This window comes from Hyla sarda, chromosome 9 (assembly GCF_029499605.1).
Source record: "Hyla sarda isolate aHylSar1 chromosome 9, aHylSar1.hap1, whole genome shotgun sequence".
In the NCBI taxonomy this organism is placed as follows: Eukaryota; Metazoa; Chordata; class Amphibia; order Anura; family Hylidae; genus Hyla; species Hyla sarda.
The window spans coordinates 4742919-4769447 of NC_079197.1; the positions used below are offsets into that span (position 1 = coordinate 4742919).

A 26529-nucleotide genomic window follows, 5' to 3' on the forward strand; every position below is an offset into this window, starting at 1 on the left:
TTAAAGGGGTATTCCAGGATTTTTGGGTCTTTGAATGTGAGACAGGGGTAGCCAATTTAGTCTAGTTACCAATATACTTCACTTACCTGAGTTTGGAGGGGGGGGGGGTAATCGAATTTCTTTGTCTCTCTTTTCCCCAAGAGTTCCTTTTCTGCAGCCTACAAAATTAGTGTTGTCACCTTTCCCAGCTTGCTGTGCGGCCCGAGACAGTACATCACAAGTCAGGCTGCTTCGTCTGTTGAGTGTGACATTACCGGTGCACACGTGCGTGAATTCATCATCACACAGATCCAGAGCTTGTGTATCAGGTGATATCAGGCAAGTCATGTGATCAAGGGGAGCGTGGCTGTGGTGCAATGGGTGGGGGAAAAAAATAAATCACCTCCCACCTTGAAACAAAGGGTGCTGGGGATTGTAGTCTGAGGGAGGCCATAGAAACCGGAAGTAGCCAGTTCCCAAATACAACCCAGCAGGGTGATGGGGGACACAGGACATGACCATTTACCACCAACACAAGCACAGATCCTTGGTAAGCACGTCCATTACTGTATGACATTTAATGACTAAAGTCACCTTATGTTGGATAACCCCTTTAAACAGCTGAAAGACACTTCTCTGGTTCAGGAACGCCCTCTGGACACTTGGCAGCAGATCATACGATGCGCGAGTTATTCCATGTCAATAACATGCAGATGATGGGAAGGTCATTCAAGCTTTTACCTCTCTTAGAGTGTTTGCCAGATGTTGCCGCTCCTTAGAAAGCTGATCCATTTGCTGATCCAGCTGTTCGCACTGTTCAATATGAATGGAGCAAATCATAAGTGTCAGTAACACAGAGGAAGTAACAATCCAATTCTATGAATATTAAAGAGGTACTTCTGCGTTTTAAAAAAGTATCCCCTATACACTAGTAACAGCACTTCACTGCATCCAGCTTTTCTATAGGGAATGCATGGGGGGGGGGGAATATGTCGACCCCCTTCCATGCACCAAAAATTTAAGTTCGGAACGCCAGCTTCAGGTGGCAGTGATGTCATGTCACGCCCCCTCCATTCATGTCTATGGGAGGGGGCGTGACGGCTGTAGCCGTCACACCCCCTCCCATAGAAATGAATGGAGGGGCGAGGCATGACATCAACTATGGCCGCCCAAAGCCTGCATTCTGAACATAAATGTTCAGAACGGCAGGGTGCCAGCCCCAAGATCCTGGGGGACCCAGCGGCCGGACTCCCCTTATCCCCTTTGGATAGGGGATAAGATGTCTAGGGGCAGAATACACCTTTAATGGGGTATTCTCATCACTATGATATACCATCACTTTATGGGGTACCAATTGATCAATGTGTCCTCCTCTAGGTTCTGCCTGCTGAGCGGCGCTCCCAACCAACCAGCTTTGCAGGGAAGAAATAATATGTAAAGATGGAAATGCCACTTTAATTTACAACTAACCATATTCTATAGAACAGCAATGGCAACAAGCAGGCTGTAGTATCTGTATGGAGAATACCACACTTGGGAAAAACAATGGACTGAATCCTCTTGTCCCAGTTACACGGCACTTATCACTATAAAGTAAGAGCCTAATGCAAACCCATGTCAGGAAAATGGAGCTTCACTCACGGTTTGCTTGTTGCAGCGCTCCATGGCTTTCTGGCGGGAGAGCTGATCGAGCTTCCTGTCCAGCTCTTCCTTCCTCCGATAAATGCCGTGATCCTGTTGAGCTCTGCCTGAAAACACATGAAGAGTCATCAGTCACAAAAAAGGAGACAAATACAAAGTCCTGCATTACCTGTAGCCATGATGAAAACCTTTCGCTAATAAAGGGGAACGCCGGTAGATGTTTTTCTCCCCTATCCAGAAGCATTTGATAGCAGGGGTCCGACCTCTGGGACCCCCGTAATCTCCTGTCCAGTTCTCCTCATGCACGCAGCACTTTAGCATCTCTGGCACTCCTAGGGGTATGTCGGCCACTGCTTCATGTGATGGTCGACAGTAATCCATGCACAGAGCGGAGGTCGCTCCGTGCATGAGGAGAACAAGGCAGGACATCGCGAGGGGTCCCAGTGGTTGGGCCCCCGCGATCAGACACTTATCCTCTATCTCGTGGATAGGGTATAAGAACATATGTACCGGAGTTCCCCTTTAATTGTGGCATTTAAGGGGATAAATGACAGATCTCAGCGTGATCACTGATGTCAGTAATTGCCGGTGACTGTCAGCTACTGATAGCAGCCGACACCCACCATCTATCTCAGCTTCGGAGTTTGCTTCATATTCTCCTATGGAGCGGCTGTCGTACATGTATGATCCCCCTTTTAATCCCAGGTGGCAGGGCCATATGGGTTAAACGGCTGTCAACTAGGTTAACGCTGACCGTTCTGTGCAGTTCTGTGTTGCGAATACCGGAGCAACACAAACTAGTCCTGTCCATTAGGTGCTAACTGTCAGAAGATGAAAGTATTGTGGACTACAAGGACCAGGAGTTCTCTTTCGGCATCACATTTCGGTAACTTTATGTATGATGAGGGTTTGGGACATTGGACACTCACTGATTCTGTAGTTGACTTGGCAATCCAGGCTGAACTTCACAACATCAGAATCTATGGTCTTCTCCGCTCCCAGCCGCACCAGGTTTATGTCCCCGCAGTTCCCTGGAATCGTACACAAGCCTGTTATTACTATGTGTAACATGAACAATCCCTTTAAAAAAAAAGCATCAAAACCCTTAAGACTATTTATATGTAATAATAGAGTAGCAGCTTTGCAACAGCTGGAGGCATATTGGATGGGAAAGCTGCTTTAACCCCTTAACGACGAAGGACGTATATTCACGTCCTCCCCCTTTTCCCATAAAAAAACAGTGTAAATAAAAATAAACATATGTGGTATCGCCACGTGCATAAATGTCCGAACTTAAAAAGTAATTAAACCGCACGGTCAATGGTGTACACATTAAAAAATTCCAAAGTCTAAAAAAGCGTATTTTTGGTCACTTTTTATACCATTAAAAAAATGAATAAAAAGTGATCAGTCCTGTACGTGGAAAAATAAAGAAGTTATAGGGGTCAGAAGATGACATTTTTAAACGTACAAATTTTCCTGCATATAGTTATGATTTTTTCCAGAAGTGCGACAAAATGAAACCTATATAAGTAGGGGATCATTGTAATCGTATGGACCTACAGAATAATGATAAGGTGTCATTTTACCGAAATATGCACTGCGTAGAAACGGAAGCCCCCAAAAATTACAAAATTACATGTTTTCTTCGATTTTGTCGCACAATTAATTTTTTTCTGTTTCGCCGTGGATTTTTGGGTAAAATGACTGATGTCACTGCAAAGTAGAATTGGTGACGCAAAAAATATGCCATAATATGGATTTTTGGGTGGAAAATTTAAAGGGTTATGATTTTCAAAAGGTAAGGAGGAAAAAACAAAAATACAAAAACTGAAAAATCCTGCGTCCTTAAGGGGTTAAAGGGGTACTCCAGAGAAAAATTTTTTTATTTTTAATCAACTGGTGCCAGAAAGTTTAACAAATTTGTAAATTGCTTCTATTAAAAAAATCGTAATCCTTCCAGTACTAATTAGCTGCTGAATACTACAGAGGAAATTATTTTCTTTTTGGAACACAGTGCTCTCTGCTGACATCACGACCACAGTGCTCTCTGCTGACACCTCTGTCCATTTTAACAACTGTCCAGAGTAGAAAAATCCCCATAGAAAACATATGTTGCTCTGGACAGTTCCTAAAATGAACAGAGATGTCAGCAGAGAGCACTGTGCTCGTGATGTCAGCAGAGAGCTCTGTGTTCCAAAAAGAAAATAATTTCCTCTGTAGTATTCAGCAGCTAATAAGTACTGGAAGGATTAAGATTTTTTAATAGAAGCAATTTACAAATCTGTTTAACTTTCTGGCACCAGTTGATTAAAAAATAAATAAAATTCCACCCGAGTACCCCTTTAAGGCTTATTGCAAAACTACAGCACCCAGCATTCCCGGACTGCCAACAGCTGTCCAGGCATGCTGGGAGTTGTAGTTTTGCAACAGTTGAAGGCACCCTGGTTGGGAAACACTGCTCTAAGGCTTATTTGTCCAACTTGCAGCCGTCTAGTTGTTGCAAAACTACAACTCTCAGCATGCCCGGACAGCCTTTGGCTGTCCGGGCATGCTGAGAGTTGTAGTTTTGCAAGAGCTGGAGGCACACTGGTTGGGAACACTGCTCTAGAGTGTGGAAAGAAACCAAAATACCCTAGAGAAACTCCTGCAAACAACCTTTACAGCAGTGTTTTCCGAACAGTGTGTCCCCAGCTGTTGCAAAACTACAATTCCCAGCATGCCCGGACAGCCCTTGGCTGTCCGGGCATGCTGGGAGTTGTAGTTTTGAAAAAACAGCTGAAGACATACTGTTTGAAAAACACTGCTTTACAGCATACCAGACTGACCAGCCATACGCATGTAACTCCTCCATCGCCCTCCGCTCCTCCTTACCTAGGGTGTTCTTCTTGTCATTACATTTCTCCTTGAATTCCAATATAATCTTTTTCATCAGATCGTCCAGCGCCGCGTTGGATGGGGCACAGACCAGAACTCTATTGCGTTTATTTTTGGCGTTAAAGTTCTGCACTGGGACATTGCTGTTCCTCTTCTGCAGAAAAATTTAAACGGTTTGTCCATTACCATAGAGACCTTGGAGCCCTATAAACCTCATCAAGGCCTGTTCACATGGGAGGTCTTAGCTAGACTATGTATTACATGGTGTCTGAATGGTCATGGTGCAATACCACATTCCTCCTGCACGGACCACAGCAGAAGGAAGGCGCAGCCGCCCTTAGCATGCACTTTCAGTATAGTGATCTGTGGATTTGATTGGTACCGTATGATGTGACCACAAATAAGAAAATGTTCTCGCCTTCCTTTTTTTCACACCGGGATCAAGAAGGTGATTTTTGTAGATTTTTATTTATTTATTTTACACTTTTTAAGTGGTCAGATTGCTTATACTGGTCCAAGAGATTGCTCATTCTGAAAAGATTGCTTATACTGATGCTATTGCACTGCAAGGATCAGTGATATCTGTGCTCTGTTAGTGCAGCCTGGCTGAGGTAGGCTGTATTAGGTGATCGACCATGGCAGACAGGGAAGGCCCTTTTAAAAGGGGTATTCCGTCCCTAGACATCATATCCCATATCCAAAGGATAGGGGATAAGATGTCTGATTGTGGGGGTCCTGCCACTGGGAACCCCCGCGATCTCTCCTGCAGCATCCCTATCATCTGGTGCATGGAGCGACCCCCTCCCATAGACTTGCATTAAGGGGGCGAGGCGTAACGTCACAAGGGGGCGAGGCCGTGACATCACGATCCTCCGGCCCCTGTATTGCCAGTCATCAGGCACAGTGCGAAGCTCGCTCTGTGCACCAGATGATAGGGGTGCTGCAGGAGAGATGGAGCAATCAGAGATCGTATCCCCTATTTTTTGGATTGGGGATAACATGTCTAGGCGGAGTACCCCTTTAAGGCATCTGGCTTCCACAATAACAGATTGGCACCCTGTGATCGCACTGTGGAGGAGCTGATAGGGCACCCCACAGCATGGCACTTAGCAATTGTGACATTTTAAAGGCTAAATGACATGGCATTTAAGTGGCTAAATGACCAATCACTATGGCATTTAAAATGACCACATTAGCAAGATTGTTGATGTCAGTAACTGCCGGTGACTGTCAGCTACTGATAGTAGCCGACCCCCACCATCTATGAAGCAAGCTCAGCTTCGGAGCTCCCTTTATATTATCTTATGGAGCGGATTGCGTACGTATGTGTGTGCCAGTTAAGCATCAGGCAGATGCGTGCCAGTTAAGCATACAGTCTACTTGGTGTACAGGCAGATAGCTGTCAATCAGCAATCAGTGGGTGGAGGTAGCGGCACAGCACGGCGCCCGTTCTCCCCCATATGCAAGTAATACATTGTGCTGTCATTAGCTTAGGTTGGTCTCAGAGCAGTATAAACCTAGTGACCGCTTTTCTTTACACTGTCCGTGACCACATACCTCCATGAGGATTCTGTACAGTAGGCCGACTATGGTCTTGGATTTGCCTGTTCCTGGAGGACCATGTATCAGACATATCTTGGGAACCCGAGGAGGTTGCGTCACCATGGCGAATGCTTTCTCTATAGCGACTATCTGGCCACTATTATATTCCTTCAAGTTGAGGATCTGCAGCAAATAAGAAAACCGTGAAGGCAGCATTATCCTCAGGACACAGAATCTGCAGAACACAAAATTAGATACGGCAGCCTGTATTCTGGAGAAGGGTGAAGCATAGCAGGACCCTTTAAAGGGGATCTGACAGCTTGTCCCCCCACATTAAACCCCCATACATATCGCTGGAGGCGGGAGCCGGCAGGGATAGGGGAGAAGAGAGGACAGAGGCAGAGATGCTCGCAATGTCGGCTCCAGCCTCCATTGCTCGAAAGAGCTAATTTGCATATTAGCATCAGGGGCTCTATCTTACTAACAGGACCAACCGGGGTGAGAAAAACATTATTTTACTCATGTTTACCCACATTATAACCCTGTGTCTGCCCCAAAACAGTACATAAACTGTGTAGAAAGAACTTACGGAGCTGATGGGATTATTTTCTGCATTGTTGTTTGGCATAAAGTCTGTGGGGTTGGGATGAACGAAGGATCTGAACAGCATGTTCCTCTGTAGCTGGAGTAAAGCCTTATATTGCCGCAGGGTTGTTATAAAGCTTCCGATGATGACGCACTGCACATGTCCATTGCGGAACGCCGACAGATTTCCACGAGTGTGGATACATAAGTTGCATAGTGTGTACTGTTCATGCTCATCTAGGGGGGGAAATAAGGACAGTGAAAATTAAACTCATTTCTTGGGTTTATGTTATTTCGAAATGACCGTAAAAAGGTTGACAGACAGGAAACCTCTCCACATTATACCTGGGCATGCTGGAAGTTGTATTTGTGCAACAGCTGTATGCCCGACTGCTGGGACCCCTCAGTTTCGGCTGTTTCAGAACACCGGGGTGCCTGGCTGGAGACCATGGGGATCTCAGCGGTAGGACATCCATTATCAGACATCTTATCCCCTATACTTTGTATAGGTGATAAGATGTCTAGGGGCAGAGTACCCCCTCTAAAACTAGAGAAGCTCTAAAACTACAATTTACATAAGAGAGGATCCATCCTCATGACCTGCTACTCACAGTTCTGTGTATTCTGAGAGCGGGTAAACCGGAAAACGTGTCCCATATGAAAGGCCGGTGAAGAAGGAGCGTCTCTTTCCTCGCGGGAATGGACGTCCGGAGACTCTGGGGTGAGTAGAAACACCAAATCATCCTCTTTTGGATGACGTTGGAAGTTTAAATCCTTATCCCGTATACGTGCTAGTAAGGAAAACAACACGTTAGCCCTTGAAATGTTATATCTGAAGGTGGATTATTTATGTTCAGGAAAGGTTTTACCTTGAAACTCTCCCCTGTTAACCTGGCTATCGAGGCAGAAGTTCTGCAGGTATAGGTTGTATGGATGGGCGCCCTGTACCCGTCGCTTATCTCTCCATTCTTGTGCCAGCTGTCAACACAATGGACAGTAGTGAATGAGATGCGGGGAGTATTCATAGGTACAGTAAGTCATAAAGGCAAATTACTTGTGACTTGGCCACTATGAAGGACTCTTACCGATTCAAAGGCGTTCTGGAGCATCAAAGGGAAGAACACTTTAAAGTACTCATCATAACTGGAAAAGTTCAGAGGAACCTTCATCAGAGGTAATGGACAGAGATTACTGGGGGGTCCAAACTGCTGGAAGTTTTCAAACATTTCATATGTCCAGTGTAGGACCTCCCGCATGAGCCAGGCCTGGTCCATCTGTGGTAAGCATACAGGTACAGGAAACCTCCCGGTGGAGGCAGGACCACTGTTTGAAGCGGGTGGAACTGGGACATTATTTAGATTGCTGAGGGGCTGCAAAACACCACTTGTAGTTTGGACCGGGGCCTTTTTTTGTGGCATGATTAGTTTGGGTAGAGGGGGTTTCGGGAGTTGAACTTTAGCCTTTGGAAGTGTTGGATACTTTGGAGTATTTTCTAGGTCCTTTGTAAGGCTTGCAGTTCGGGAAGCAGACTCTGTACTGAAAACCTTGGTTGTAGCTGGTTTTGAAGGTTTTTGGAAAGATGGAGGCAAACCAGGTCTAACAAAGAGGTGATCATCGGTTTTCTCAGACGTGCTATGCTTCGGACACTGATGACCAGGAGCAGAGACCGTCTCCGAGCAGTCTGGGTGTTTGCATTGCAACGTTTTCTTCACCTCCTGAATGGGTGCAGATTGCTCCCCCACAATAAGTGGCCTATTGTCTTGAACTATTTCAGAATCCACCTGTGAGCATAGGTCCATATCAAGAGGATCAGCTTGGGTTAAAAATAATCGGTCATCGTCCTCATCTTCATAATCGTCCAATTCTGGCTCTGTAGAAGACTGAATAATATCTGCAGGCACAGAAGATGGAGGTTGAGCCATGGTAGTCCTCGGCAGGCCATTTGAATCATCGTCCCTCATTGTCTCAGGAACAGAGCTGGTAGAAGGCAGTGGGGATCTTTTCGGGGATTCAGTTTTCCTTAAAGGGTCGATTAGTCTTTCATTTTTATCATGTCTGCTCTGCACAAAGGAAGCGCCGTCCCTAGTCTTTCGCACTGGTTTGTTAGAATTCTCTGAAGGTCGGGAACGCTTCTCAGTGTTACTTGGCCTTTTTTTCTCGGCATCCTTTGGCCTAGACTGACGGTGAAACTGACGCTCCTGACAAGTCAACATTTTTTTGTTCCCCTTGACCAGTATGGCTTGTGGAGAGATGAGTTTTGCCTTCTGCCTCTTGGTCTCCACAACCCCAGCGGCCTTCCCATAGTTACGCAGTTCGGTTACGCTATCGAGGGACCTTTGGGACAAGTCAAAGGCTTTACGAGGAGGTTTCTTTAGACCAAGTTTTTCGGCAGTAGAAGTTGGTTCAGGACATTTCCGTATTTTCTTTGGTGGGACAACAGCTTTGCCTGGGCTCCCTATCTTTCTAACATGTCCATGTGCTTTCAGTGGGCTTTTACTTCGGCTTGGTTTAGAATTCACAACTTTATTTTGCTTTACAGAAGAGTCAGCTTTCAACTTAATCTCCACCCTAAAAGTTTCTTTCGTAGTTTTAGACAGTTTTCTTTTAGAATCAAACTTGTTAGTTTTAGTCTCTGTCTCCCGTGGGATCTTTCCATAGAACTGTTTTGAACTCATCTTCTCATGTGAAGATATATCGCCGCTGCTTTCACCTCTTGTTTGAGCATTTGTAGCTTTTAATGATTCTTGAAATTGCTTCTCAGCATCTTCCGCCGCCTTTTCAATAACATCATCACAGATATAATCTGTGTCATAGCCCCACTGATCATAGTTACTAGCATAGTAAAAATCCCTATTACGGATTTGGTCGGTTTCAGACTTTTCACATTTCTTTGGAAGATCCATTTTTTGCTCCTCTAACTGGGAGTCTGTCCAAGCCGAGTAAATGTCGTCCTTCGTTTCGAACTCAAAACACTGAGAGTCTAAGTCATCCAAATTTTCTATATCTGGCTCCTGTTTTATTTGTGCGATTTTCGTTTGCATAAGCTTAGCTGAAGATGAAGAACTTGCAGCTTGGCAGGACTGCGGTTTCTCGGTTTTAACAAATTTAAGAAAGTCTTTCTGCTCCTCATCTGAAGAGTCATCAGAGATGGTTATAATAGGATCAGAGGAAAACTCTGTTTCGGAGGAAGAATCGTCAGTAACCAAAGATCTTGTGCTTCCCTTAACTTTCCTCGCTATAGAACTGAAGTCTTGGGATGGAGTCACCTCTTGAGCAGCTGAACGACCAAGATCCTGGTCACCCGTAGGATTGGAAGGACCCAACTTCTTACCCATATTTAGCAGCAACTTTTTTTTTACTTCAGATAATGAAAGCTCATCGTCTGCTTCACTCTCCATCACAAAGTCATTACATTCTACCTTACCGTTCGGCTCCTTCTTAATCGGCCTCAGATCGTTCTCTAGTGACAGTCTCTGAAGCTGTTCACTGACTGGAAGATTGTCAGGAGTCGAGCATTTTTCTTTCCCACACAAGGAACTTCTGACCTGTGACAGAGGAATGTCGTCACCATCACTTTCTTCATCAGTGTCGCTGCCAAAAGGTCTGGATTTTTCTTTTTGTGACAAGTCTTGCTCCTTCTTAATGCGCACGTAGCATGGCTTTAGTGCACTTGATGTGTCGGTGCTGCTACTAATGTTACCTTCAGATACAGAAGGGTTTATCTTTTCCTTTCCAACCGAAGACTTTGTCAAGACCTCACTCAGTTTTGACCACAATCCTTTAGTCTTTTTACTACAATGCACATTTTCTTGGACCGTTTCATCTACCGGTTCCTTTTTGATCGAAGTCTTTAAAACAGCCGGATAAGAAGAACCAAATGTAGGACTTTTAGTTTGGACGTCCTGAGGTTCTTTTTTAACTTGAAAAAATAACCCTTCACCCTTTTGTTCTGAAGGCCTCCCGGCACGGAGAGGGTGAGTATCGGGAGATGGAGAACCAGAGCGAAATCCAATCTCTGACGATCTGCTTGTACTGGCGAATGGGATGTCTGGAGATGGGAGCGGAGACCGACTACTGCGCCCATACCATTCATCATCTTCATCAATCCTTTCAGTCTTTATGAAGGGAACAGACTGAACTTTGCTTATGGTTGTTTGTTCTGTCACAGAACTAGGAATTGTAGAAGTCCGGTCCTTAATGCTCTTAATAATCTGAGTAAGGCAACTCTGTAAACCTTGCACCTCAGACTTAAATTCTGGGTTCCAGAGAACATTTCCCCTGATAACAAGATTGAGTTTGTCCATATATTGCTTACAATTATTCTGCCCCAGCTGGAATCCCTCTCGCAAAAGGCTCCTGATGAGCTGGATACAAGAAAACTGTACAGAAGATGGCACCTGAGAATTTGGTGAGGATGACAAAGCCGTGGTGGAGGTTATTTTCGAGTTGGGCCGTGCCACCATGTCTTTGGTAGGAATCATAGAGCCCTTGACCAGGACCTCAACCCATTTGTGAGAGCTCACCCAGAGTAAGTGAAGGCACTTTTTGTTCCTATGCAATTCAATGACAGAAACCAAGACCCTGATAAAAAGTTCTGAAACCTTGTCACAACTGAAATTTCTTGGATTGAGGACGTCCTTTATCTCAGAATACAGGTGGTGAATCACTTCCATTATGTAGGCGATCCCCAGGTCTTTCAGGTCCATGACAGACTGCACGTACGGTATGAACCACAAGAAGGTGCTATTGTGGACTCGCATTTCTTGACCAATGTCCGACTGCAGAATATTCGCCAGACTTTGCATATCTTCATACATGTTAGGACAATAGTCAGGACAAATGGCACTTTTCCACCCAGTGTCCTGCAAATATAGATATATGGTCACAATTAGTAAAAAATAAAAAAAAATTATAACATTTTTAATGTAAAACTAAAACCCTGTCTATGAGTTGTGACTGAAACCTCATTACACTGAAGCAGAAGGGATAGAACTGCAATATCACACACACACACACTCCTTATGAACCAGTTGGGTACTCCTATGTGTACAAAAAAAATTGTGTAAAAAATGTGTGTGTGTGGGGGGGGGGGGGGGGGGGGGGTAAACAAACCGTAATAAATGTGATTTAACCCCTACCTAATAGAAGTTTGAATCACCCCAATTTTTCCAAATAAAAAAATTAAATAAGGTAAACCAAAATAAACAAAGATATGGAGATATCGTCACATGCGTAAATGTCCAAATTTTTAAAATATATTGTTAATAAACCGCACGGTCAATGGTGTAGATGTAAAAAAAATACTTTGGTCATTTTTTTTTTTTTTTTAAAAGGTTATATTTTAAAAGTAGTAAAATAAAACAACACTTTATAAATTTGGTATAGTTTTAATTCTATGGACCTGCAGAATAAAGATAAAGGCCCTCATTTACTAAGAGTGTTGTGTAGGTTTCTTTGTGGGTTTTAATTCCCTACAATTTATTTTCCACGGTATTTACTAAGGTTTCCCTACATTTTCCACTTTCCTTACACTTTGCTTTTTTTTTTTTTTTTTACACATGCTCTGATCTGTCGGGTTTTCCTCGGCTCAAATCCACCACATTTTACGTGGAAACCTTAGTAAATATGTTGTTTTTTTTTGTGAAAATGTCAAGAACACCCCCCTTTACGGAGACCACGCCCCCTTCCCCCAGCGGCCACGCCCCTTTTTCGGGTTTTCGATGCAAAATGGAGAGTTAGTCAGGGTTTCTTCAATTCTGGCACAAATTCTGTCGCAGACAGAATTTGTGGCGCAGACAGAATTTGTGGCGCAGAAAGAATTTCTGGCGCAATGCGACAGAATCTGGCGCACAACCCGACAAAACATGTCGGGTTTGCAATAGTAAATGAGGGCCAAAGTGTCCTTTTTTTTTTACTAAAAAGTGCACTGTGTAGAAATGGAGGCTGTCAAAAAGTTGCAAAATGAGGTTTTAGATTTTTTTTGTCCCACAAAAAATTTATTTTGTCCCACAAAAAATTTTTGGGGTTTCACTGTAGCTTTGGTGATAAAATGAGTGATGGCATTACAAAGTAAAATTGGTGAAAAAACAAGCCTCATATTGGTCTGTAGGTGGAAAATGTAAAGCATTCTGATGAATAGAAAGGAGGAGGAAAAAATATAAAAATGCACGAAAAAAAAAAATATATATAAAAAAAATAAGAAAAACGCTTAGTCCTTGCTCTTCTGTCCCTTTGTTTTTAATACTGGTGGGGGCTCTGCACCCAGATCCCCACACTGAACAACATTTCTGACACGTCACTATGACATCTCCCCACGGAAGGATCAGTGTCTACCACAGTACAAAGCTCCCTCCATGCATCTCTATCGGAGAGCCCCATGATCCTTTTGAAAGGTGACCATTTTTACTAAACCGGAGCACTTCTCTAAATACCAAATCCATTGAGATCATGTTAGCGCAGTACAGTCGAGTGAATGAAGAAATCATGTTTGACTAATAAAAAGCTGAATTTTTCTTACTTTTTTTGGCTTTTCGGTGTTGAAATTATACACAATCTGACTACACGAAACCAAATCATCGCCGTCATCAGGATCAAGCTCATTCTTGGCCACCCTTGTTGGGGAAAGAGACATAGATTATATATTTATTTATTATCTCCTATAAGTTACTGTATCGGAAAAAAAATTAAGAATAAGACCTTTGACAACTTCTTCGTATGCTCTCGATCTCGTGGGTATAGCTTGGGCTATTGATGATTGTCTGGAAGGCTTGGATGGGGTCGATGAGTTGTCCCCAGATCTTGGATCCCAGGCGATCGAGGATCATCATGAAGCAATGGAGTGCAGGCCAGAAGGGATTTGTGCTTTCATCTACAAGAACATGATTGACACTTTCTAGGTAAGCCAATGTAATAGTGATGCCCAATCTAGTAAAACAGAAACTGGAAAATAGTCTTCAGTGGTGGATGTGCAGGTCAAACCATTGTTTAACACGTTAGGGTTACGTTCACATGGCGGAATTTCCAAGCCGAATTCCGCTGTAAAATTCCGCTGCAGAAACAATCAATGGGACTCTGCTGCAGCGGAATTTTACAGCGGAATTCGGCTTGGAAATGCCACCATGTGAAGGTAACGCTAACATGCTAAACATGGCGTCCACAGAAACAGTAGTCATGTCTATTCATCCTGCGGATTCCGCTCAGAAATGCATTGCTGTCTATGAGATGGCACATTTCCGAGCAGTCCATGCACCGCTGGAACTTTCAAACGTACGGAATGTCCGTCCATGTGAACATAGCCTAACAGTCTGACTGCAATGTATTAGATGTTTCCCAAGCAATGTGCCTCCAGCTGTTGCAAAACTACAACTCCCAGCTTGCCTGGACATAACTAAGCGCATTTGGTGCAACCCTTCTCGACTCTCTCCTAGTGACCATGAGCGACCAACATGAGGATATTTGTAGCAGAAATATGCGCCAAACCACTTCTATCGGTAAACACTGGGAACGTATGAAGCAGTGTTTCCCAACCAGCGTGCCTCTAGTTATTGCCAAACTTCAACTCCTAGCATGTCCGGACAGCCAAAGGCTGTCCGGGCATGCTAGGAGTTGTAGTTTGGCAACAGCTGGAGGCACGCTGGTTGGGACACAATGCTATGGAGAGTCCTGGAACCATCATTTGCTACACCACGTGGTAGATTTACCACATACCTGTGGTGAGACGCCAACGCACCCGTGGTGGCACAGTTGCTGTGGCAGCTGTACAACCCCTTTGGCTTGGAGTTGTAGTTTTGCAACAGGTGATTGGCTAACACTGTATTAGATTAGATACAAAACACGGTACCTACCATCTGTTTGCTTTTCCATAACAGTAAGGATGGACTGCATGAAGTCATTCTCTTTGTCCGGTCCAAGCAACAAGGAGTCCATGGCCTCTTCCTCCAGAACAGTCAGTAGCATGCAGACTCCTGGAATACAAATAAAACACAAGTGGGTATACACATAATGCACATTTAAATGCACATGCAGCGGAAGCCTCAACTATTTAAGGGCGCACTTACCTAGCCAGTAGTTCTTATAATTCGAGGTGTCATACAAGTGAGCGGGCAGGAGGATGAGCTTTCCATCTTCTAGCTCGGTATAGCTGTAAATGTCGGGATTTTCGAACAGCCCGAGCTCGATGACCTTAAACAGGCAGGTGAAAACTTCCTGAAGGTCGTAATAGTCGTCCCGGTCAACCTTACCCTGAGCCCTCGCCGTCAAAATAGCCCAGCGTCGAATCTGAAGGAGATATGGAAGTGAAGTGTTTAGATTCTTTGATGAGGAGCTGGAAATTTTTTTTTTTTTTATAAATTTTGTTAAAAAAAAAAATTCTACTAAAAAAGGAAACCAGTCATCACTTTCATGCTGCCTGAACCACGTCTTCAAAGCAGTCCGTGGTTGCTTCTGCATGCCCCACTGGCCTTGATTAATAGGTCTACCCCTATACTTAAAAGGGTACTCCACCCCTAGAAATCTTATCCCCCTATCCAAAGAATAAGGGATAAGACGTCTGATCGCGGAGGTCCCGCCACTGGGGACCTCTGTAACCTCTGCTGCGGCACCGCAGTCATCCAGTGCACGGAGCGTACTTCGTGTAACTGTGGCGTCACAAGCTTCCGATGCTGGGTGCGGCAGAGAGACCGCGGGGGATTCCAGTGGTGGGACCCCCGTGATCAGACATCTTATCCCCTATCCTTTGGACAGGAGGTAAGTTGTCTAGGGGCGGAGTACCCCTTTAAACAAGGAGGCCTGTGGAGCAGAAGGGAGCCACTGTGGACCACCACGATGATAGGTTTCCTTTAAAATGTTTTAAAAAAGCAAAACATGCTCATGATAAACTAAAAACACATTCCAAAGATATAAAGCTATGTTCAAATGGTGGAATTTCCGAGCGAGAGTTCCACAGAAACATTCCGCTGCAGAAAAGTCTCATTGATTTCAATGGGGTTCTGCTGCACCATGTACACAACGACCGCAGAAACAATGAACATGCCCATTGTTTGTGCAGATTCTGTTGGGAAGTGCATTGCAGTCTATGGAGATGGCGACTTTCTGAGCAGTCCTAGCACCAACAGAACATGTTAATTTGCAAAATGTCAGTCCGTGTTTTCCAGGCAGGAATTCCGCAAATTTTCTGCTGTGTGAACATAGCCTTAAAAAGTAGGAATAGTAGAGTAGACAGAGCTGAGGCAGGTGTAGGAGAAGATAGGGAAGGAAGAAGAAAAACCTCACACTCTCATTGGGATGGACGAGGAGGAGATAGATTCCTGGCAGCTTCTCGTATACTTGGAAGGGGTTGTTTACGTGCTCCATCTTGCATAAGGCACCAATGCAGAGTTCACCTGATAAACATGAAATAACACGAATCAAGAAAACAAAGGTCATGTTATCATCTGCTATGTACTGCAAACCGTGCCAAACTAGATAACACCACACTTCACTCTTAAAAGGTGCCATGTGACACTATAGACCAGAGATCCCCAAAAAGGGACTCTACTGTTGCTAAACTACTACTCCCATCATGCCCTGACAGCACTGTGGCTCTTCAGCTGTTGTAGTCTTGCATCAAACCAAGACCATAAGGCTGTCAAGGCATGATGGGAGTTGTAGTTTTGTTTGGGGCAGGAACACATTGTTCTACGGTAACAACTGTTTTCCGCGATACTGAAAAAGAGGGAACAACAATTGGACTGATCTCCCATAAAATCAAAAACATCTGCTAAGCTCAGCTGACAATCCCAGACGTACACTAAGTTTGTCTCGCTTATTATACTCTTCTCCCAGATCGCACGTGTCATTGGCGGAGGTCCAAGCACTCAGAACATTTGACATGTCGCTACAAACATGTAAAAAAGTTTTGTCTTTGTGACAGTGCCCATTTAATATTATCCTGTAAACAGGATTTTCACTTTTCTTACACTCAGTTTTATTAATCCTGTACCGATCCGGTATTTCTTAATGTTCTGTTCTCCAGTCACAACTAAAAGCTGCATATAAAACTGCTGGTTCTCCAATTAGCAAAAAAACAATGCATTATGGGCATCTTGTAGCAGGGGATCTCCATATTGGTCCACAAAGTGGAAACACTTGTGGCAACGGCTGTCCCGGCATGCTGGGAGTTGTAGTTTTGCAACACCTGAAAGCACACTGGTAGGAAAAAAAAAACTGTTCTATGGCATCGAATACACAACAGTACCAAGTCTCAAGTTATACAACAGAGTTAAATTAGGCAGCGTCTACACAGTTTTTCAATGAAATGTGAACAGGTGGATAAAACCGTACAAAGTACAGCTTGCAAAAAAATATATTTGGAACCCATTGACCTTTTGTCAAACACAGCAGGCTTTCTTCCCTACGACACTAACGTCGTTGGCCAATAACTCGTATATGGTTTGTCAACATCAATGGGTTTTCAGCTGGCAATAAATGTTTGGAGATGAATCTACTTCATGGATGACCCATCCATAAACCAACATCCCAACAGATCATCATCGGGTCACAAGAACCAGCTCTTACTTGTAAACAACTAGTCAGGATCATGCATGAATGACCAAAAGAGGTCCAAACCGGACAATAGATCCTATGACTGGTCACCTGGATATCTTCCTTTGCCAGATACTAGTCCAAAATTAAGACTTTAAAAGGTCTATGCTTTAGTCAACCAAAGTCCATTAAGGCTCGGTTTACATTGCGTTCCTGTCCCCGTTAATCAGACCAGTCGGCATCCCGCCGAAAACCAGACGCTTATGTATGCTATTAATGGAGCAGCGGACCCAGTTTACTTCTAAGGCTCCGTGCGGGATGTATCTGCCATTTCAAAAAGACTCATACGGGGCGGTCGAAATAGGCGACTCCGATCAGCCATAGCAGTGAATGAGGTCAGTTGCTCCCGTTAACAGTATACGTCAGCATCCCGTTTTTCGACGCCAATGGATATGATTAACAGGTGCAGGAACATAGTGTGATCCTACCCTAATACAGCCATAAACCCTTCCTAGTCCTATACAGTCTTCATGAATTCAGTCTTATTGTCTCGACTTAGGCCAGGATCACATCAGCGTTGAGATCCGTTTACTAAGTCCGCTCGAATGGCAGGAGTTAAGGGAAGGGAAACAAAAAAAAAAAAAAAATGCAGGTTTATTCATTCTCAACTTCTGCAAAACAACGGACCCCAGAAGGAAACATGGCAGACCCCATTCCAAGTCAATAGGACCCATTGTGCAGGGGATCATCCAGGTCCGTTGTTTGTCACTGGAGCGGGCTCTGTGACGGAGCTCCGAAGCAAATGAGAACATGGCCAGATCTTCTACTTTCGTTTTTGCTTTTGTATTCCAGCTCTACCAGATCACTTCCCTATTTTCACAACACATTCTTTCAAGCTTTACCACTACGTGAGCAACAATCCCAATAATCATTTTGGTAAAATTTTGGCAAACAAATTCCAGTTTCAACCTATTTTGTTTGACCAAGCCCTATTTTACCATCAAACAATCTCAAGACACCTTCTAGTAAATACAATAAGGTCATCCAATCATTATTATACCAGCAATATCAGAGCCAAAACCTTAAAAAAAGGAGCCTTGGAAACTTGATATCTCCATTACTGCACTCAGAACAGGACACCAAACCATTTCCAATTTAAAAGAATATTTTATGCATCAACCTGAATTTTCTATTAGATATTTTGGCGAAATCTGACAACCTTTTTTCCCCTTTTCGAGGCCTCCAGTTCTCATAAGCTCCGCTAAAATTTATAGACAATTTGATATTCATTGCTTATAATCTCATAAAAGGATATGACGTGCAAAAACAAAATTCTCAAGCTCCAGGAAAACCTTCTACAGCCGCATCAATGTCCACCGTGACATCTAAACTAGAGATGAGCGAAGTTACAGAAATTCGATTCGTCAAGAACCTCGCGGCTCGGCAGTTGGTTGCTGACTTTAGCCTGCATAAATTAGTTCAGCTTTCAGGTGCGATGGAGACTCTCCTAAGACTGTATCCACCTTTTCCAGCCCACCAGAAAGCTGAACTAATTTATGCAGGCTAAAGTCAGCAACCGCCGAGCCACGAGGTTTGTGACTAATCAAATCTCTGTAACTTCGCTCATCTCTAATCTAAACCCAACAGAATTATTTGTCCAAATCGACTAAACTTGACAACCATCATCTTGATACATTGACCAGATTGACTCTATGGCCAACTTTCAAAGTGGTGGACAAAATAGTGTCCAGTCTAGGAGCCCAATCACACCACTCCTGAGGCCAGACTGACCGATGACCACCAGAATGAAATCCTTCAGAAGTGCCTTAAAAAGGAACTACTCCATATAAAAACAACTTTCCACCACCCTCAAAATGTTTCTCTGCAACAAAAAAGCAACTTGTGTCCCAAAGAATTTTAAAATCTAAAAAATAAAAAATAAAAAAAACATTTCAGAGACCTTGTGGTACATTGTTAATTATTTCCCTTGCATACAGAGCTGATGGGCTTCAAAAACATTAAACACCCTTAAGCTGGTCATGAACAAAGTCAACTGAACCCGCTGACTTCAGGAGGTGTCTGACAGTGACTTTCTACCATGACCACATTTACATACACGCACACATGCCAATCCAAGCGTGCATATGTATCACATATCAAAGCTGGCTGCTGCCCAAAGGACCATATGGCTTAGTTTTACCCATAGGTCTTTAGTTTAGGTCTCAAGCAGTTAATCTTGGCAAGATGGAGTTTTAAGCAGGCTCAGCTCATTTACCCCAACCAAAAAAAAAAAAAAAAAAAAACACAGGAAGCCCCTTTAGTCACTAAGCAGGACGCTTCGAAGGGGTTAGCCCATTAAGGCCATTTAAAATAAGGATCCCCATACTATGAGCCAGCCGCTACTGTTCCCAGTCAGCAGCTAGTCACATAATCTTGTGGAAAATACAGTTTGTCCAGGTTCTTGGAAGCCAGACCCATGGCAGCCTCTAACTACACGTGGACCACAATGCAACAGAAGCACAATCCTATTTTCTATGCATCTACTCTAGATTAAAAGTACTAGGAAGTCATGTCTTCTCATACACTGGGGCTACATACACAAACTTGCACAGAAGGTCTAAACTCATAGTACGATATTGAATCGAAATTTACCGTAACATAAGAAAAAAAAAAAGAAAAAACTGCATAGGAGGAAGACAAAGATGACAACTAAAGCAAATAACTTTAGAGTGCTCTGGAGTCAAGGACGAACAATAATCAGCAAAGAATAACCGCAAACAAAACATTCATGAGATTCTCAGCTCATGGAAACAAATACCACATTGTTACAAACAGACACAAATCCTAAATATCTTTTGCTGGGAAACTGCGAGAGGTATTACACAACAGGCGCGTTCAACATCAACGCCAAATCTGTCATCCTCAAGATAAACACTGAACAGCAGCAAGAAAAACGTAACAAACCACAACCAAAAGTAACAAGATTATATCCTATTGGCCGGCAATGCCAAAGACTGAACAGCCCAGGAGGCCAAAAAGGTGAAGGCTAGTCATGCCAACCCCCGACCTCTGTAAATCCGTATGTTTGGGTCATTGTGGGTTCTTCTCCATAAAACTAGTCAACGCCAAGAATCTGTCAGGTCACTGAGGACTTCAATACAATTCATTATAATCTAATCCTCCAAGAGTCAAGAGAACTACTTGATCAAGGCTTTTCTTCCTCGAGGATGAGAAGAAACGGCTGTGGGAAGCACCGTGGCTCAGTGGTTAGCAGCATTGAGGTTCTGGCCTTGAATAATATCATGGCAACATCTGCATGAAGGTTGTAGGTTCTCTGGTTTGTGCAGATTTACATGTTGGTCAAGGATCATCATGTTAATGGGAATACTTTATAGTCGGCATCATGTGCCAAATGGCTGGCAGCCACTGTACCCCCTCCAACCCCTATGTTCCAGCATAAGCTTTGTAGACTTAGATGAGGATGTAAACAGGGTAAGCTTTGGATCCTCCATGTTGCAGAGTTACAGCTTCAGAACAAACTTCTAATACACAAAAAGTCGCTTTGGACTTTTAGAAAAACCTCACAAAAAGTTGCAGGATCCATTGTAGTCAAGGCTACTAATGTTGATTATTTTGACATTTTGTTGCAGTGTCTTCTGCAGTGATCTGCTCTTCTGGCCAAGGGTGTACTTACTAATACACTTGTCGACAGCAGGACTTGAGAATTACCAGGGACAAGTACGCTGCTCTCAAAGTTGGGCCAGGTGTACCCTAAAAGAATTTTAGGGATCAACCATAGTCTAGGCTACTAATTGTGATTATTTTGACACTTTGAGATATCTTCTGAAGTGATCTGCTTTTTGGACTAAGAGTTGTCTTAGAAGATGAGTCCACAACTATAGAAGGGGGTGGGTGTGTGAATAATCTCCTTATACGACATTTCCAACCAGGACTGCGATAGTTTCCTACAAAATCTGAATCCAAAGCCAGGAATATTCACTCTCTCTCGGCAAATACTTACTAATGGATCTGTCGAGCAGCAGGTACGGATACTTGTGGGATTTCCAGGAGAGGGACCTGTATGCTGCTCTCAACATGGGGCCCAATGTACCCAAAAAGTTGTAGGCTCTATTGTAGTTAATGCTACTTATCTTGATTATTTTGATACTTTTTTGCAGGGTCTTCTGCAACGATCTGCTCTTTGGGCTAAGGGTGGTCTTAGAAGCGTCCACAACTATAGAAGGGGATGGGGATCTTATCATATGACATTTCCATCAGTACCACAAACAACAAAATCTAAATCCAAAGCCGAGAATATTCACGCTTTCTCAGAATATACTCGCAGAGCAGCAGGTACTGATATTTGAGGATATCCAGTAGACCCATATGCTGCTCTCATGGCTGGGCCTAGTGTACCCAAAAAGTTGTAGAATCCTTGATAGTCAAGGCAACTAATCTTGGTATGGATACTTGAGGATTTCCAGAAGGAGGACCCATTAAATGGGCCCGATGTACCCAAAGAGTTGTAAGATCCATCGTAGTCAAGGCAACAATCTTAAATATTTTGACACTTTATTGCAGCGTCTTTTGCGGTGATCTCCTCTTTTGACTTAGGGTGGTCTTAGAAGTGTCCAAAACTTTAAATTGGGTGGGGATCTTATTATACGTTTCCAATGAAGACCACAATAGTTTCCTACGAAATATACATCCAAAGCCGAGAATATTTACACTTTCTTGGCATGTACTAATACGCTTTCCAGGAGAGGGGCCCGTAGGCTGCTCTCAAAGTGGGGCCCGGTGTACCCAAAAAGCTGCAGGATCAATCATACTTAAGGCTATTAATCTTGAGGTTTCTTCTGCAGAGATCTTGTGGTTTTAGAAGGGTCAAAAACTAGAAGAAGCGGGGAACTTATGAGGTTTCCAATCAGGAACACAATAGTTTCCTACAAAATATAAAATTTTAAGTCGGGAATATTCACACTTTTTCACCATGTACTTACCAATATGCTTGTCGAGCAGCAGGTACGGATACTTGAGGATTTCCAAAAGGGGGACCCGTACGCTGCTCTCGAAGTTGGGCCCGGTGTACCCGAAAAGCTGCTTCTCCCCATCCTCTTCCACCAAAAACAGCTCGTCGTCTTCGTCTATCTCTTCTTGCATGGCTTTCTCCAGCTGAGTGGCGATCCGCGATCGCTCCATGTTCCACAGAGCCTATGTAAATGCAAATGTAAAAAAAATTGTGAATATACAGAAAAAAATATATGAGCATTATAATGGATAAAAAATATTAAAGTGTTACCTTGTGAAGCTGTGGGGCCTCATCTCGGACTCTGTGGTACTCCAGCACGCATTCCATACAGAAGGAAAGGTCATCGTCGGCTCCGAGGAGGTCATCGCTGCGGAGTTCCTTGGCGGCATAGCTCTTTAGTAATTCTGTGGAAGCAGAACCACCTGGTGTGCACCAGCGACACGTGCTCATCCTATAGGTATCAAAAAAAATAAAAAAATAAATAAAAATTAATTAAATTAAAGTTCTTAAAAATTGAAATAAAACACACACACACCAGTCAGGGGTCTCTTATTATAGCTGTAGGGGGGACATAAGCGCAGACTCCCTCCTAGGAACCACAAGCGACCAATACGGGGATATCTAAAGTAGGAACGCAAAATCTTTAACCATTGATAGCGAATGGAGCAAGGTTTCCCAAGCAGTGTGCCTCCAGCTGTTGCAAAACTACAACTTCCAGATGCCCGGTTGTCTGTCTGGGCATGCTGGGTGTTGTAGTTTTGCAGCAGCTGGAAGCACATAGCTTGGTAAACACTGGTACGAGGCATCACTTGCGACAGTGTGCGGTATATTTACCACATGCCAGCAGCGAGACACCAACGCACACGAGGTGGCACAGTTGCCGCCATTTGTGTCGGCATCCAAGTTAATGAGGGTCCATCAGTCACCATGGAGACGATTGTAGCTTCTACCACTAGCATTCAGTCTCTCCACCATTTTCTAGCGCCAAAGCGTAAAATACGCCAAACACAGGTTAACTTGCTTAGCGTTCCAACAAACTTTATAACAACTTTATGAAGTTGCCAAAGCAGCATACTGAGGTATAATATACTGTATATAATAACATGCATGGGCTATAACTAACACTAGTGACGTCAGATGGTGGAGCCATAACCCCAGGCATCCTCCCAGTCCTCCTTCTCACCTGGTGCCCTGTATTCACACCGTCAGCCCGCCTCCTCCATGGCTCCAGCCCGGCCGCGTTATAGCTGAGGCCTACAACCCTGCCCCAATCCCCGGCCTCACGTCACAGCCGCTCCCGTCTAGGCGCGCAGCCCGCCGGCCATAAATAGCACGCCTCCCCCCCTCCCCGGAAGTGACGTCCGGCCGCCCCGCTGATGTTTACTGCACACATGGTGCCCGGACCTCCCCGCCCACAGCATAATGGCTGACAGCTTAATAAAGAGGAGCATTATGAGGTTATCAGAGTGCAGCAGCCCCGGATAACCTGACCTGTAATAAAGGAAGAAATGTCCTCATGTGCATTATACACCTCAGCTGCTGCAGAACATCACAACACACACCTGAGCAGCTGCAGAAACCTCAATGTATACACCTCAGCTGCTGCAGAACCTCACAACACACACCTGAGCAGCTACAGAAACCTCAATGTATACACCTCAGCTGCTGCAGAACATCACAACACACACCTCAGCTGCTGCAGAACCTCACAACACACACCTGAGCAGCTGCAGAAACCTCAATGTATACACCTCAGCTGCTGCAGAACATCACAACACACACCTGAGCAGCTGCAGAAACCTCAATGTATACACCTCAGCTGCTGCAGAACCTCACAACACACACCTGAGCAGCTGCAGAAACCTCAATGTATACACCTCAGCTGCTGCAGAACATCACAACACACACCTCAGCTGCTGCAGAACCTCACAACACACACCTGAGCAGCTGCAGAAACCTCAATGTATACACCTCAGCTGCTGCAGAACATCACAACACACACCTGAGCAGCTGCAGAACCTCAGTGTATACACCTCAGCTGCTGCAGAACCTCAGTGTATACACCTCAGCTGCTGCAGAACCTAAATGTATACACATCAGCTGCTGCAGAACCTAATATACACCTCAGCTGCTGCAGAACCAAAATGTACACTGTATATGCTGCAGAACCTCAATGTATATACCGTATGTGCTGCAGAACCTTATTGAATACACCTCAGCTGCTGCAGAACCTCAATGTATACACCTCAGCTGCTGCAGAACATCACAACACACACCTCAGATGCTACAGAACATCACAACACACACCTCAGATGCTACAGAACATCACAACACACACCTGAGCAGCTGCAGAACATCACAACATACACCTGAGCAGCTGCAGAAACCTCAATGTATACACCTCAGCTGCTGCAGAACATCACAACACACACCTCAGCTGCTGCAGAACATCACAACACACACCTCAGCTGCTGCAGAAACCTCAATGTATACACCTCAGCTGCTGCAGAACATCACAACACACACCTCAGCTGCTGCAGAACCTCAATGTATACACCTCAGCTGTTGCAGAACCTCAGTGTATACACCTCAGCTGCTGCAGAACATCACAACACACACCTGAGCAGCTGCAGAACCTCAATGTATACACCTCAGCTGCTGCAGAACCTCAGTGTATACACCTCAGCTTCTGCAGAACCTCAATGTATACACCTTTAGCTGCTGCAGAACCTAATATACACATCAGCAGCTGCAGAACCTCAATGCTTACAACTTAGCTGCTGCAGAACCTCACTGTACACCCCTTATGTGCTGAAGAACCTAAATGTATACACCTCAGCTGCTGCAGAACATCACAATACATACATCAGCTGCTGAAGAATCTTACTGTGCACACCTCGGCTGCTGCAGAAAATCACAATACACAACTCAGCTGCTGCAGAACCTCATATACACACCTTAGCTGCTGCAGGGCATAATAATACCCACCTTATCTGCTGAAGAACCTCATATACAAAGCTGCTGCAGAACATGTGGGGGAGATGGTGACCAAGTGTGCTAGGACATCTCTGGCTTACCACCTCCAGGTGTCCTTGGATGAACAGCGGCCTCTAGTGACACTACTTGTGATGCTGCCTGAACACCAGCCTCTAGTGACACTACCTGTGATGCTGCCTGAACACTGACCTCTAGTGACACTACCTGTGATGCTGCCTGAACACCGGTCTCTAGTGACACTACCTGTGATGCTGCCTGAACACCGGCCTCTAGTGACACTACCTGTGATACTGCCTGAACACCGGCCTCTAGTGATACTACCTGTGATGCTGCCTGAACACCGGCCTCTAGTGACACTACCTGTGATACTGCATGAACACCGGCCTCTAGTGACACTACCTGTGATACTGCCTGAACACCGGCCTCTAGTGACACTACCTGTGATACTGCCTGAACACCGACCTCTAGTGACACTACCTGTGATGCTGCCTGAACAACGGCCTCTAGTGACACTACCTGTGATGCTGCCTGAACAACGGCCTCTAGTGACACTACCTGTGATGCTGCCTGAACACCGGCCTCTAGTAACATAGTAACATAGTTTATAAGGTTGAAAAAAGCCCAGAGTCCATCAAGTTCAACTTATTTCCCTAATGAGTCCCTATTGATCCAGAGGAGGCAAAAAACCCTCATACTAGAGGTAAAAATTCCTTCACGACTCCAAATATCAGAATAAATCCCTGGATCCACGTTCTGTCCCAATAAATCTATTATACATAAACTGTAATGTTATTATTCTCCAAAAATGCATCCAGACCCTTTTATATTCTTTTACAGAGTTCACCATGACACCTCCTCCGGGAGAGAATTCCACAGTCTCACTGCTCTTACAGTAAAGAACCCCCGTCTGTGCTGGTGTAGAAACCTTCTTTCCTGTAGACGTAGAGGATGCCCCCTTGTTATATATACAGTCCTGGGTATAAATAGATCATGGAGAGATCTCTGTACTGTCCTGATATATTATATATATTATTAGGTCACCCCCTTGTTATATATACAGTCCTGGGTATAAATAGATCATGGAGAGATCTCTGTACTGTCCTGATATATTATATATATTATTAGGTCACCCCCTTGTTATAGATACAGTCCTGGGTATAAATAGATCATGGAGAGATCTCTGTACTGTCCTGATATATTATATATATTATTAGGTCTCCTCCTTGTTATAGATACAGTCCTGGGTATAAATAGATCATGGAGAGATCTCTGTACGGCCCCTGATATATTTATACATAGTTATTAGGTCGCCCCTAAGCCTTCTTTTTTTTATAAACTAAATAACCCTAATTCTGATA

At 44.2% G+C, this 26529-nt stretch overlaps 1 protein-coding gene across 2 annotated transcripts in view; it reads right to left on the bottom strand.

Moving 5' to 3' along the window:
- SETX (senataxin) overlaps positions 1 to 26529 on the bottom strand; it is a 50713-nt gene that overhangs the window by 15698 nt on the left and 8486 nt on the right. Inside the window, exons 1-17 of one of the 2 annotated variants that reach the window (XM_056538393.1) lie at positions 23358 to 23511; positions 22445 to 22625; positions 22146 to 22356; positions 15895 to 16004; positions 14682 to 14901; positions 14469 to 14588; positions 13321 to 13492; positions 13142 to 13235; positions 7710 to 11486; positions 7494 to 7602; positions 7236 to 7415; positions 6629 to 6861; positions 6055 to 6222; positions 4495 to 4651; positions 2550 to 2651; positions 1621 to 1727; positions 721 to 792 (exon numbers count right to left, since the gene is read on the bottom strand). In XM_056538393.1, the coding sequence (XP_056394368.1) occupies positions 721 to 792; positions 1621 to 1727; positions 2550 to 2651; positions 4495 to 4651; positions 6055 to 6222; positions 6629 to 6861; positions 7236 to 7415; positions 7494 to 7602; positions 7710 to 11486; positions 13142 to 13235; positions 13321 to 13492; positions 14469 to 14588; positions 14682 to 14901; positions 15895 to 16004; positions 22146 to 22356; positions 22445 to 22624 (6012 nt within the window). In that variant the 5' untranslated portion in view covers position 22625; positions 23358 to 23511. Of the gene's footprint in view, positions 1 to 720; positions 793 to 1620; positions 1728 to 2549; positions 2652 to 4494; positions 4652 to 6054; positions 6223 to 6628; positions 6862 to 7235; positions 7416 to 7493; positions 7603 to 7709; positions 11487 to 13141; positions 13236 to 13320; positions 13493 to 14468; positions 14589 to 14681; positions 14902 to 15894; positions 16005 to 22145; positions 22357 to 22444; positions 22626 to 23357; positions 23512 to 26529 lie in introns of those variants that run through there. The other variant, XM_056538394.1, reaches the window with a different exon arrangement.